Source organism: Amblyomma americanum, chromosome 6 (assembly GCF_052857255.1).
Source record: "Amblyomma americanum isolate KBUSLIRL-KWMA chromosome 6, ASM5285725v1, whole genome shotgun sequence".
In the NCBI taxonomy this organism is placed as follows: Eukaryota; Metazoa; Arthropoda; class Arachnida; order Ixodida; family Ixodidae; genus Amblyomma; species Amblyomma americanum.
This window is the reverse complement of record NC_135502.1, coordinates 126,745,323-126,760,501: the sequence shown is the minus strand read 5'-3', so window position 1 is coordinate 126,760,501 and position 15,179 is coordinate 126,745,323. Positions and strand designations below refer to the sequence as shown.

At 42.4% G+C, this 15,179-nt stretch overlaps 1 protein-coding gene across 1 annotated transcript in view; it reads left to right on the top strand.

The window, feature by feature from the left end:
- LOC144094074 (methionine aminopeptidase 1D, mitochondrial) overlaps nucleotides 1-14,422 on the top strand; it is a 28,201-nt gene extending 13,779 nt beyond the window's left edge. Inside the window, exons 5-6 of the mRNA XM_077627953.1 lie at nucleotides 2,471-2,518; nucleotides 6,545-14,422. Coding sequence (XP_077484079.1) covers nucleotides 2,471-2,518; nucleotides 6,545-6,690 — 194 coding nt within the window. The 3' untranslated portion in view covers nucleotides 6,691-14,422. The remainder of the gene's footprint in view (nucleotides 1-2,470; nucleotides 2,519-6,544) is intronic.
- The last annotated feature ends 757 nt before the right edge of the window (nucleotides 14,423-15,179 follow it).

Genomic DNA, 15,179 nt, shown 5'->3' with positions numbered 1-15,179 from the left:
CATAACAAGCTCAGTGACAGTGGCATCACTTTTTCTGAGGAGGAGAGTTGTGCTCCTCGGTCAAAAGGTGCAGGAAGTACATTGAATGACTTTGGTGAAATTAAAGATGAAAAAAGGTACTTCACCACAAAACATGCATCAAGCACACTGGCCACCACCCAGGACAGAGTGCTTTCAGCACTTTCTTGTGGAGTTGGATTGTCATTGAAGGACCACTAGAAGATGCAGAGACATGACACGGAATTTTGTGCCACCGTAGATTTCTCTGCGGTGTCTGAGTCTTCAATGTAATTTCTCACTGCAGCAGCAGTGTAGTTAATAAAGCTGTATGACCACCAAGGGTTAAAGTTCTGCATTCAGCTGTTTGCACAGCAAATCACACAGCACTGTGGTGGCTCAGTGGTTAGGGCGCTCGGCTACTGAACTGGAGGACCTGGGTTCAGTCCCAGCCGCGGTGGCCACTTTTCAATGAAGGCGAAACGCAAATGGCACCTATGTGCTGTGCAGTGTCAGTGCATGTTAAAGAACTCCTGGCGGCCTAATTAATGCGGAGCTCTCCATTGTGGCACCCCTCATAGCTAGGAGCTGGACTTTTCGGTTTCAACCGAGAAACACCGATAAAAGTATACACCGAATTCATTTTTTAAAATTCAGTTGTAACCGAAAGAGGTCACTATTCCTGGCTTGCATGTCACATATCCAACTGGCTATTCAGTGCCAGACACAGTAGGTCACAACAGAAAATTAAGAATGTGCTGGAACCAGGAACATGGTCTCACGTGAGACAAAGGTGCCTTATAAATTAGTTTAGTGACTGAGCTGTAAGGCATTGATCCGCAAACTCAGACACGTCATTGCAGATAGGAAGGCTGCTCCGCTTGGCTAAGTGCTACTGATTAGCGTAGCACTGTCTGCTCAGATTTATCATCTACTTGGGGCCGCCTCTTCGTTAAGTAAGTTTTTCCACTGCAGGTAAGGACAGAATACTTCTGGAACTGTGACACGCAACTGTCAATGTGAAACCAGGCATAAACGGCACGAAAGTGTCGTATTCTGGCTTCTGCAACGGTTGAGCAGCAGTTCCGTCGCTGCCTCAGTACACGGAGCGTAGGATGTGCGCTCCTCTCGTTTAGCACAGAGTGCAACAAGGATGTGACATAGAAGTTTTTAGAACTAAGCTTCCGCTTATGTTTGGTCTCACAGCCTACGGTAATCATTGAACTTCAGCATTTGTGCTTTTTGTTACGAGTGTGCGACTTTCTTCTGCAAAGACAGTTCTTATGGGGGAAGAGCGTTTAGAAATGAATGTTTATTAATGAAGTCAGAATTAAGAAATCTTCCGGGAACATGTATTTTTGCATGCTGATTCCGAATATGTAATTTGATTTTATGTCCAACAATTTCTTGTGCACTTATGCAATATTTTATCTAACTTTTTGCTGAGAGTTAGAAAGAAATTCTGCTGCATGGAACTTGTTAGATTATATGCCATTGGTTTCTCTTGAGATAAAGCTATGCAATAAGGGTAAAATTATCATCCTGTACCGGAATTTAAGTCGAACATTTCATAACCATACAATATGATGAAGCACTATGCAGCTGTCACGTATCAAATTCCAGTGCAGTTGTATTCGAACATGGTGTCCGAAGACGAATGTATTAATACAGCATAAATGCATGCAACCTAAAAAATACCGTGGCAGTGAGATGTCAGTTCATGAATTATACAATACTAAATTAGACAGTACTAATTCTCGTCGTACCTGGCATACTTTTTAATGAAGAAAAATTTTCTTAAGCTGCCTAGTATTTACCTGCAAAGTTTTGGTATTATTAGACAAACAGAAATTTAAAAGGGAATGAATGCAGTGTTTTAGTGTTTGCACAGCGTAATTTGTTCTGCAGATATCAACTTTCCAGAATTCGGGCTTTCTTGTGAAGTGACCTGAAGAACCTTTAGCAACTGGTGTTCATTTTATTGAAAAAAAGAAAAATCTTGGGCCTTTCAGAGGCCTTGTTAAACAGAACATTAAAATGTATCCTGTTGTTGACTACCTCAAAACAAGATGAACGCCATGCTCTTAGTGTTTTCTTGTGTCAATATCAGAAAGGAAATTAAGGAGGTGTTGGACAAGTTGTCTCTTGTTCATGATTACACGATGCAAAAGGTGAACAGGGATGTAGGAAGATGTGATAGGATGCAACACTGGCACCCTGAAATGAGTTAGGATGTCTGCTGTACGTAGGATGAGAGGTAGGATAGGGCAGCACGCTGCATACTGATGACCTTTGGCTTTTTGTCAATTTGGTTTTGGCTCTGTCAAGTCCCACGCTCTTGCATTCTGTGCAAGAGAGTTTTGTAGCCTAGAAACACAAAGATTAAGTGAATCTGTGTCTTTGAATATCCTGATGGTTGATTGTGCCTTGATTACGTCTTATGTTGCATTTGTATACTGCACCTTTTACGCAGATAATGACGAAAAAGGGGAAATGATGGAAGGCCTTGTGTTCACAATTGGTGAGTTCACATCGCAGTATATTAAGTGTGTGCCGTCTGCATGCCGCTAAGTCAAAGTTTAGGGGGGCAGTCTGCTACTGGAGGCGAGTATAAGAATGTTGGCATATCCTTGTAGATATTTGTCTATGATGACAATAGCAAAGGTAGAACTCAGGGTTTTAGCAGGAATGTGTATTTTAAGAGGGGACGTGGCTCTCAAGTAGCAAAAAATGGCCAAAATATTGTTATTTTATTAAATCACTGTATTCGCCCGTATTCCTTTTTTTTAAGTTGTTATCCCAAAGTTTCATTGCCCTACCTTGAGTTTGGCGCATGATGGCCTGAGTTGCCTATGTGCCATAAACACACACGCACGCGTGCACACAGATGCACGCACGCACATATTTTCATTGTTTTGGCAGGAATCTATTTTAAATTGCCAAAGAAAGTTAGGCCAGTGCCAACGGTTGCAACGTACTGTTGCAAAATTTGCGGCTTTCCAACTATTCCAGGTGCGTTGCCCAGAGTTCGATACTGCACTTTGTGAATAGGGCCGAGTGCAATGTTTTTTTTTGTCATTTCTGCTGGAAGAAACTTCAGATGCCTTGATTTTTTTTCTCTTGCAACTTTTAATCATTTCTTTCATGGTTTAGCTGCACTTTCTAGTGCTTTTAGAAAGGCATGCTGTTGCTATTCCGCCACTGGCACTGCCATTGACAGTGCTACTGCTGGCAAAAGCAGTTACTGGTATCTGCGGTAGATGTCACCACTTTTATTTTATTGATAATAGTTTTAAAATTGCCTTACTGCTCCTAGCTGTAGTTTTAATAAAATCTATGCATTTTGCTTGACGCTTTAATTGCCGAATGAATTCTCGAAAAAGGTGCCAAGGTCGCCAAATTGTTTGGTGTTTTTTGGCAAAAGTGTCCGTCGTCAGGCTTAAAATGCGCTAAAGTCGCGAAATGCTTTTTATTGACAACTGCTGCCACCTAGTGCTGAAAATTACAACGCAATTGCCAACTGTAACTCGTCTTTGGCGGTGGAACAGTACAACATCGGGCCGTATGAGTGTGACTAGTCATCCATGATTTCGGTACAATCTCTCGTGACGTATCCAGCTCAGGGTTGGTGGTTAAAGGATTAATGTCACACTCATAATTGCCACTGCGCATCATCTGAGCGGCATGGCGGTTGTTTTGTCCATAGAGTTGTATAGAGTTACTATACTAACGGTATATCGTGTCCTCAGTGTCAGGGTTTAGATTTTCCCACGAGCAAACATGACTAGCATATGGAAAAAATAACATTTAAATTGTTCTGCTGTGTTTCTCAGTGCCACAGCCAGCTGTTCATTTATTTGATAAAGGAGCTCTCGATTGATGAAAAAGGCTGATAAAATAGGTAAAAGTCTGTACACTGTCTTCTTAAGTTACCCTTGCTGCATATTATAACTACGGTGCAAAGTATAATTCCTTGGCTCCACTGCTCAGCATTGTAGCAGAACGGATGGAGTGAATATGCACTAAAATAATCTGTATGGCTCAGTGTTCATGATTTGTTTGCGAGTTCCTAGCTTCGTGCAGTTCAGACTCCTTCAAAATGTCATATGTCCATTTAATGCTTGATAACATGCTTGGAACCGAGAACTGCCCATTTTTTGAAGCGAAAACTTCACTATGCTAGGTTTTCAAGAGGGCAGTGTCAGTGCTGTTGCGTGACAGGTGTCACGTGGTGTCACGTGGCAGGTCATGTGACCTAGTGACGTCATCACAATCTGCCCACAGTGGCAGGTGGCAACTGCCCCATCGGGCATCGGGCATTTCATTGACGCTTTGCAGACAATCCGTTCGGCAGTGTGTGTGGCGTTTGTGAGCATAGCCATGCAAAGGAAGCTTTCGCTTCTCACTAGGGTTAGCCAAAGTTTAAGCCACAGCTAATTTTTTTTCTTTTCTGAATTTTTGTAAATGTGAGCCCATTCTCCCACTTGAAGTAAACTGAGGCATTCAGTAAATTAATTTTCAGAGTGGCAGGCTTCAAATGAAGAATCTCACAAAATTAGTGGCAGCTACACCTCCAAGGCAGTGCTCTGTAAGGTGTCAGCGTGCTTCAGTTGGTTGAGCTTGAAGTAAAAGCTTCATCCAGAAATTCCTGGTTCTTTTTCTGGTTGAAACTTTCATGTGTCAAGTTGTATGGCCACAGTAATTGACAATGTCACGCTCACGATTTGATTCTTGACTTAGGACAGCTTTGATTTTTTATGCCTTTTTTTGGCCTTGAGCACACTCTTTGGTTACTTAATTTATGCATAGCTTGCCAGAACTGCTGAGTTCTCTAAAATTATCCAGATGATTGACTCAGTGACCTCTCAGCCAACTTTTGTTAGAGTGTGTTTGTCGGTTTGTGATGTCTATAATGTGTACACCATTCCAAAGTGCTGGTCTCGTTCCATGAAAGTAGTTGAAGGAGCATAGTTTTGGTAGCTGGTGTGCATCTACTGCATGCCACAACACCTGTGTTACAAGTGAGTGTGAAATTAGTGGGAACAGTGAGAGCATGCAAGCTCAGCTTCCATACTTACCTAAGAAACTGCAGCATTTGGTGAAGCTGATTTGGCAAGAAATTTTCAGATGATATAATCTGCAAGGAAGTTTCTCTGCTTCCAAGCTCCCATCTCCCGTATTCAATCAGTTACTGCTGCTAGACAATGCTGAATACTGCTGTTTGCCAAAGCCAGATTAGGAGCCATATTCTGTAAGGATCTTAGACCTTTTTTCCCCAGTGGTCATTGGTGCCTTTGATGCCAGGGCTGATGGATGACATTGGTTGCTGGTTGTCCACCGTGACCTAACAGGTAGTGGCTGTTATTGATAGAAGGGCAGAAGAATTGATAAACGGATCGTTACACGGGTCTTTACTGGTGGAGGTGAAAGAATCGAGAACCTCTGATGCTATTAACAGGGGCAGAGCCTGGTGCAAGCTGTTGTGCTGTTGCTGCTGTAAGAAAATGTACTTTGCAACATAATGGGCTTCATTAGTACTATTTATTATTTAATGTGCTTGTGCCATCTGGAGCAAGGACTACATAGTAGAGTAAGCAGTGTAAAGAAAAACAAAGTGAAATGTGTTGAAACTTCTAATTGTGAAATTGTTTAAGTTTTACATAACCTTTCAAATCAAGAGAATGAAAATGAGAGAGCTCCATATCATATTATAAAGTGCTTTTTGCACATCATTTTATTGCAATTTGCAGAGCAAAATAGAACAAAAAAACATCAGATATTGTTGCAATAGAGAGAAGGAAAGCGGTTGCAATTGTGTGATGTGCGTTTGATAGGTGAACACAAAAAGTTGTAAAGTCGTAAAAGTATTAAGTTTTTCTATTACTTTCTCTGTGTTAGTGGTGCCATCACGCAACTGCAATGCACATATCATGCAGCCAACTGTAATTGCAGTTGAGAAACTTAGCAGTTTAACCATACAAGGTTCAGTGACAATGTAGAACATGGGCACCTTCTTTAATAAAGGCGTGGTTGTGATTACAAACAGCTCAAGTGGTGTTAGCACCTTTGTTCTCAGAATAAGCCTAAAGAATTGCATCATTGAACCATGTCTGCTGTGACGACGGTGTTCTTGTTGAGTTTCATGACTTTGAAGATAATTATCAAACAAGCTGGTGGCTAGGCAGGCCAGTTTACGCCAATGTTGTAAATATCAGCGTGACTTGGATGACACATTTATTAGACTTTTAGAGACTGTTCTATGGGTTCCTTCACTCATATCATCTGTATTTCATCGGTGCTTCCCAGATTGAAATAGACTTTTATCTGGCATCGTTTCTCTGTCATGTATAATGTGGTAGGTTCGAAAGTAATTCTCTAGAGTGTTCAACCAAGTGTTTCCTTTCAACTACTTGCCTGCTGGGCTGCAAACCAGGATACAAAAACTGTTCCTGTTCCAAGTCACTCCTCCCATGCCTGATAGATCTGCTGTTGTTAAATTTTAGTAGTATATATGCGTAATATCAGGCCTGTGCTCCTCTGTCTGCAGAGCCTGTAATCACGGAAGGAAGCCCAGACATCGCCATCATGGAGGACGGCTGGACCACTGTCACTGTCGACAACAGCCGTACTGCACAGTTTGAACACACTGTCTACATCTGTAATGAAGGTGCTGAGATTCTGACTGTTCTTTGAGAAGCCAAAGCCTTGTGCATGCATGCCCTGAAACATCTGAAACGTTTGTGGGCAAGATGCTGCAATGTTTTGAGGTAGTCAGGCCCCCCAAGAATAGACCTTTGGCTCTGGTTTTGCATTGTGGGACGTTTGCAATGACTGGACTTTGTCTGTTTGCTACTTACTAGTAAGGGCCTTCAGAAATGCACCTTGGCATGTATGTTCGAGGAAAGGACTGTGACCGCTCACACCATAAGTGAAGGCCATGCAAACTCATGTAAAGCAAAGGTTCTCGTTTTCTCACAGTTTGGAACTCAGGACCCCTGCAACTCTGCGTGACACCAGCTCTGCTATCTGAACTAATTCTGAGACTTAGGTTGGTAACATGAGGCTAGACTTAATGAAGGGGCTCTCAAAAAGGCTTTAATAAAGTTGCGGCATGCCTGGGATGTTAAAGCACGCCGCTTCATGAATTGTGTCCAGGAAGAACTTATTTTAATGCGCTTTGTAGAAGCTGAGGTATTTGTAGCCAAAATTTGAATTTCAGCGTCTTTGCGCCTTTCCTTCTTGTTCTCGTCACTTTTTGCACACTGGAAGGTCGGCACTCCTCCACCGGCCCTACCTCCGGGGGCGAAGCTACCTGACCCGCTGGAGCGATGCGGCTTATTGGCCGTGGCTATGGTAGCTGCCTGACATCTGAAAGAATCTTACCAATAGCCACTTCTCAACTTGTATACGTAGGTGCAAGCGACGGAGGAGGGTGTGAGCATGAAAAAGTCTCTGAGAAGAGCTCGTTAACTTTCGTGCGAGATTGTGGGTTCTCTGCTGCATGTTATTTGGCTCAGGTTTTCATGATGACACATGCAGTGATTGAGCAAGTTGATGTGCTCTCCTCGGAAGGTGTTTCAGAGCTCCTTTAAAAAGCTCTAAATGTTGAAAGCGATACAGTGGATTACAGTGGACTCTGCATAAATAAAGCTTGTTTAAGTGAAAGTGTTGGATAAGCAGAAATGCCTATGTAACTTAGGCTGTTTCTCTTTGCTTGTCATGATCAGATTCTTTTTGTAATGAGATGACTTTTCTCACACACATCAGTTTAAGTCAAATTGAAGCTTTCACAACACTGATGGGCTGTAAAATTTATTGTGGGAGCCTCTTAACTACGACCTGAGTAAGCACTGTGTAGCCAAAGTTATTCAGTTGTCTTGTCATCAGCACCATTGCAAGCTGTGCGGTTACAACTTATACAGGTTCAATCATATTGATGCTCCAACCACTGCATGGGCTCAGTAAAGTGAAGGTGATGTAACAAGAACAAGACACACAAAAGGTTTGATGGCCTTCAAATGCTGTGAGTTTGTGATAGCAGCTGTGTTGAATATGGAAATATGTTGCACACTGACTGTTTATGCAAACCACTTGCAACCTATCGGCAAGGCACCTTCTGCAGAACTGGTGGCTTTTTTTGTGGCATGCAATATGGTATGTGCTGTTTAACGACCCGAGGTGACACTTGGGCTATGACGGATGTCATAGTGCAGGGCTCCGGATTAATTTCGACGACATGTGGTCCTGTAGCATGCACTGACATTGCACAGAACATGGGTGTTTTTAGTTTTACCTTCGTTTGAATGCGGCCGCCATGGCCGGGATTTAATCTAGTGACCTTGGTATTAGCAACCGAATACCAAAGCCACTGAGCCACCTTGATGGGTAGTGGCACTTTATCAGAATTCTTTATCAGGTGCTTTTGGAGTGGTGTAGTAGTCTTCTGCAGGCTCTACTGAAAGAAGAACGAAGAACTTTGTAAGTGCGAGTGCATTCATGGCGCATGAACATGTGGGAGTGGTTCATGTTGTTTCCATGTCATATATGGAAACTGCAGTTTTTCAAAACCTTATGACAGCTCATGAAAGACTTGAAATTGTTTGAAATGTATTTGGATGTTACACTCGGTGTTATTCAGCACAACGTCTTGCTGTTGCAACCTATTGTGCAAAAGAAGCTTGTGGTTCAAGTATTAAGTTATACACAATGGTGACTTTGCAAGTATTGGAGAGCCTTGCCTTGAGGTCTTTCGTTGCATTTGACTGTCAGTGTGTAAAGGCACGGTAGAATGCACAGCACATGAAACTCATTGTGTTAAGCAATGATAACAGCTTACATGACTCTAAGGGAAGCTTCTTCATAACCAGTGCAGTACTAAACTTGTGCAACATGTGATGTCGATTAGTTTTGTTTTGTTCAGCATGTAGTTTTTGTAAGCCATTAATACTGTTCCGCAGGAGTCCAGACTGCAGGAACACAAAAGGAGCATGTGTGGTTAATTTAGAGGCTCTGTTGTGAACTTGCCTCTCAATTTTAGGCTGTGAAGACCTAGTGCTACCAGCTGACATCTACCGTACTTCATGTTCTGTTGCGAATATCACGTTGTGCCTTCATGAAAGCAGTGAAGAGAAACACGCTCCTCAGGCATTTTTGCCTGCTGTGGGGCTGAAGTTTGCCCAAGAACTTGGCCCTCGTGGATGTTAAGATTTCAGATGGAACACGCGTGAAACGGATACTGAGGACAAATTGAAGGTGGTGGTATCGATAAATTACCACTTTCTAATGATGATGATAATGAATTTTTATGGTACAAGGGTACCTGCGGCCAAAGAGCGCCATGGCGCAAGATATTTTTGTCTGCTCAAGGTGGGGTCAAAGACCTATTTTCCAAGCATTCCACCCTGAATAAGGTGAGCACCAGGCTAAGAGAGGCTTGTGCCCATTGTATCACCGGTAGGTACCCGGCGGCACTGGGGATTGAACCGCGAACCTCCTGCACAACTTTCTAATGACATAGCAACTACTTTTAGTGAAAAATGCAGCTTTTACTGCGAGAGCTGTCAGTGTCGTTGTCATTGGTGTCTGCACCACGAGCACAGACCACCCGCCGCCCCAGATGATAGCCGAGCTTTTACAAGCACCTCGACACAGATGGGAAGCAGTGCGCCGGAGCCACTGCTGATGTCTGTGGTTGCCGCAAAGTCTCCTTATTTTTCCTCCCCCAACCCCACCACCTTCCCCAAACTAAATCCCAATTTTTAAAATTCCTCTCTTCCCTTGTGCCTGCTAAAACTGAATGTTGGCATAACAGATTATTAACTGTCCCGTGAGTTTTTTTAGACGCCTTCCAGCGGCGATCATGCATAGAACTTCCAGGGGGTGAAGGAACGAGTGGCTTGCACTGCATTTGTTGTCTTTGAGTAGCATGTGCTCTCATCCACTATCACATGACCCCCTGCACGAATTCCAAGTCTCGCTCTTTATGCAACTTTTGTCATCATCGGGTGGGGCTCATGGTTGAAAAACACTGCCAAATACTTCTGAACACCATCCAGATGTAGCACATAGCTGGGAGGTGAGAGCCGTACACAACGTACTAGGGACACTGCCTACAAGCACGCTGACCAAAAACTTTTGAACAGCTTTGCCCACGTCATAGACAAAAACCTGTGAAGTCGTAAAAAAATTAAGACAGCATACACATGCAGTGCACCTCTCACTGAGCAAACAAACACCGACATAGCCACAAAAAGCCAAACAATCAATTATTACTAAGAGGGAAAATTAGTTAGCATTGTCCTCAGTGCATCTTTGAATGCCCCGGGGGCGGATCATTGGTCATTCTTGGAGAGGGCGGTTGGGGGAGGGCATTTGAATCATGTATTTCCTGGACATTTCTCGTCTTTCGGGCCAGCAGCCGAGTGCCATAACCACTCAGCCACCGCGGCGGCTCCTACTTCTATGGTGCACTCCGTAATGATAGCTGTGAGGTTATCGTTCATTGTTTGAACGTTAAGATCGTCTTCCTCTGTTAAAGCCAAGTATCTGTCCTGTAGCGAAATCCTGAATTTCTCTACTTTCTCTCTTACCGCTAACTCATTAATGGGCTTCCGCTTCACTAGTTTCTTCCGTTCCTTCTTTAAATTTAAGCTAATTTGAGACCTTGCCATTCTGTGGTCAATACAACACACCTTTTCGAGGACCACCTCTTATTATGCTTAATTACGATAGCTGCCACCTTCTCGTTAATGCTATAAAACTCCTCTATGTTGCCAGCTTTATCCTGATTAATGAGGAATCCCACGCCTAGTTCTCGTCTATCCACAATGGAACTGTATGTGCCTGCCCTTTAGTACTGTATATGCTTCATCTGTCCTCCTAACCTCACTAAGCCCTACGACATCCCACTTTAAACCCGCTATTTCCTTGAGCAGCGCTACTAGGCTAGCCTCACTGGATAAGGTTCTAGCGTTAAATGTTGCCAGGTTCAGTTTCCAATGGCGGCCTGTATGGTGCCAGAGATTCTTAGCACCCTCTGCTGCATCACAGGTCTGACTGCTGCCTTGGTCAGTTGCTCCGCAGCCACTGGGGGCTGAGGGCTTAGAGTTGATTGGTTTGATCTTAAGAAGGTTATGGCCAAGTACTATACCAGGGTGGCCAAATCCTGTTCTTGTGAGGGAGTGTGTTGTCTGTTCTGGTTACTGAGATCAGGCTGCACCCCAGGCCTGGTTATGCAATTCCATCGATATGCGGAGTTCTTTTTTTTTTTTTCAAACCCGGTGGAGAATTACATGGCACCAGAATTCAGACCCTGGTCATCTTGCTCGCGAGGTGGATGCTCTACCTATACGCCATCGGTGCTCATCCTCATCACAGTCACTTTTAACTGAACTGTAATAAGGTCACATTTTTTTCAATTACGGTTAGCACTATGCTTAGGTGAAATTGGCATCAAGTGGAGCGAATTTCGTCTTCCCTTTTAGTCCTGTGTAAGCAGAGTCCACTGTACTCTTACCAAAATGGGAGATCCCCTTATAACCGCAGTTTCACAATGATGGGGGGCTGATTATACCTATACAGAGGTTTAGTGCAGTGGGGAAATTTTTTGATAGTAGCAAGTACATGGAGATCAATGAAAATGCAAGCAACGAGCAAAACAACTCTGTTAGTGCAAGGCGTTCGCTTAGAGCTGGGCTGTATACATATAGTAGAAATGCTACATAAAAGAGTTGCAACTTCGTTCAAGAGTAGTTACCATGTAAAGTAGCTAGGCTCCATTGTTTATGTGCTTGTAATTCAGAGAAAGCACTGTTTGTCCTGTATGGTTCCTGACTTGATCCCTGCTTTTTGGTATTATATGCTTGTTATCATGGTTGCATGCGTTGTAATGTATGATCCCAGCAAAGGATTGACGAAAGGTTTGAGCTGTCTTGTTCAATTCATGTTTTGCTCTTCCGAATTCTGCGGCAAAAGTGTGTGAAATGCATGATGAAAAGAATGAAAAGTGCTTGCCATTTTTATGCATGGGCACAGTGAAATCCAAGTTAGTTGGTGGAGATATGTTTGCACTTTTTGGCAATATTGTAGTTCCTTGTCAGGTTCCTAGTCCTGGCCTTTTGTTTGGCAGCAGAAGAACTGCGTAAGCAAAGGTGACTTTAGTACATAAGCAATGTCACAGTCACAGTGATGTCGGGCTTTAACCTTCTTGTCATTATTTCACTGGACCCTATCGGTGGTAGTGTAGCAAATGATTGTGGGTGTGTGCTCTGCATGAAAAAGTTATGCTGCATGTGATGACAATGTTGTTCCAGTGATGAGTAAAAACCAGAACTCTGTTCAGGAACACTGCTGGGGAGTTTTTCACGTGGTTGGAAGTGAGCGTGTGGGTTTATTTCTCCACACTGACAGCTTTGGTAGATTCCTTTGAAAGCAGCTGAAGAAAGTCAAATAGCGTGTGGGAATGTATCAGTTCGTTGCAAATAGATGAATGCTTGGCACCTTGGTGTACGTAGTAGAAACTTTTTATCTTTATTTGCTGGAAAGTTTTGGGTGTTCTTTTAGTGTAGCTTGCATTGGGTTTTTTTCCTCTAACCAATGCATTAACACGTTCTTGAACACGTCTCTAACACAAGATCAGTGTGGATGGAAACAAGACACCTGCCATCTCATACCTGTTGTTCTGTTGAGCAGGTTATACTGTGCCGCCTTATTGTGGCCACAAGTGGCATGATTTAAAAATACAGGTTTCCTTGCCTGTTCAGTGTGGTCGTGTCTGTGCAGTGAGTCATTATTTGATTCTTTTGTATTGCCTGTTTGATCGCACCACTGTTCTCTCTAATGATGAGCAGCATCTTGTCAATGACTGTTCCTTGCCTCAGTCAAGCACAGCCACACTAGGGAAGTCATTGCATTGCTTATCAACCAGGCATCCCATGAACTGGTTTGATCACCAGCACAATGATGCTTAAGTCGCTTCAGGTTGCTTTTATAAGCTGCTGGTGAATTTTTTAGCATACTGTGATAGAAATTGTGATAAATAGGTTTTTCAGAAGCCAGAAATACTATGTATGAGTTTTCAGTTGCAGCAAAAAACTTTTAGCGCTCTAATAGGCAGCAGCTTAGCACTCTACAGTTACTGAGATAATAATTTGCTTAGATAATAAGGTAAATATCCTTGGTTTCCTTTTTGTCATGTTTTTTTGTACACATCAGCTATCAGCTGTGGCTCAGCAGAAATGTTCATTTAGAACAGAAAAAAAAAAATGCCTGCAGGATTACTAAGTTCACTGTACCTGGTCAGAAAATTATGGGCTGTAACAAAATAATAACATCACACTTTTTTTTTGTCAATAAGCTGTGATCGCATACATTGTACTCAGTAAACACATTTTAGTCTTCCAGAATTTGTAATAGTCATTTTTGGTGTTGCATAATAGCGTATACACAAATTTTGGTCTCTTGCATGCTTACTGGTGTTGCATTACAGCATGCTCCATGGCATTGTATTGTACGGCAGAGTGTGGCTGCACTTTCATGCTGTATAGTTTAACTGGTGGCAAAGCAGTTCTGACAAATTATTGGATATGTGCATAAAATGTCAAGTTCTTGTTAAGGGTATGCTTTTAATCAGATTCTTGTATAAACCAGTGATCAATTTGTGAAATGTCATACAAGCAAGTCCATACCAATCGCGTGCAATATTTTCATACTTACACCAAGGAAAACAAGTGAAGGTTTTGTACATATGTAAAATAAAGTCCACAAGTTTTAATGCTGTCTGTAGGCATTTGCTTTATTTTATAAAAACTGACTGAAGTGAAGATGGAGGGCTCTCATCTGCGGCCATATAAGATCCTGGGTTACACAAGACACTACTTAAATCGCTCAGTCAAGAACGGTGGAGGAGTACTTTTCATGGCCAGAGAAAGTTTTCAGTGTGAAAAAATCGACGAGTTTACGGCGGTCACACCGGACTTTGAAATTTTGACTGTCATTCATAAAAAAAAGCATATTTTCTGTTTTATATCGCCCTCCAGGCAGGAACGTGGCAAAGTTTTTTACTTATATGGAAAACTTCATATCCTGGATAAATGAAAACAGTTATGAGCTCGTCCTGGGCGGCGATATAAATATTAACATGTTGAACGAAACGTACTGATTTCACTCAACTATTCGAAGCTAATGTATGTTTCAACACGATTACTGCTCCAACTCGCATTAGCAACGACTGTGAAAACTTGATTGATGTTTTTATTACAAACATTGAATCTCGAACTATTAACTCTGGAGTAATCAGCGCTCATATTAGTGATCATTTGCCAGTATTTCTTCTTTTGGAATCGTATGTCTCGGCTAAAGAACCGAAGCAGTGTCCCCCAGTGACTATTCAAGATACTAATCCGGCTACACTTGAGGTGTTGCGCACAAAAATATCAAAAATAAATTGGCTTGAGGTGTACAATCAGTCTGACGTAGATGCCGCGTACGAGTCATTTCTGCGTCTTTTCAAAAAAGCTTACTCGGAATCTTTTCATCCTAAAACACTGAAGCCTAGAAAAGCTAGAAAACCTTGGATAACCAATGCACTTCTAAAATTAATCAAACAAAAAGATGCTCTATTCAAACGTTCTTTAGACACAAGAGACACGTGCCATCTATCCGAATTTAAGAAATTTCGAAATAAGTTAACTGCTACTCTCAGACAAGCCAAGAAAGATCACCTTCATAGGTTGTTTAATCCTGAAGCTATAAAGCGAACGGATATCACGTGGAGAAACCTTAGCACAGTGCTTAACATTGGACGTCAGCATTCAGAGGGCGTACGAGGATTGATAATTAACAGGGAACATTCATCAGGCGTGCATTTAGCAAATGCTTTTAATAATTATCTTGTGTCCCTTGTAAATAGTTTTCACGATCCACGCTCCGCAGAGTACCTCAATTCCAGAAATTGTGATAGTGCTTTTTTACTTCCAACCAGCGCCGAAGAAATTTATCTCATGTTCTCCGCTCTGAGAAATAGTAAAAGCTGCGATATTGATGACCTGCAAATACGCCCCGTAAAACACGTTTTAGATCTGATATGCCCAGTTCTTGAGCATGTGCATAATTTGTGCTTTGTAAATGGTATATTTCCCAAGCGCATGCAGCTCGCAAAGGTTACAGTGCTCTTCAAAGCCGGT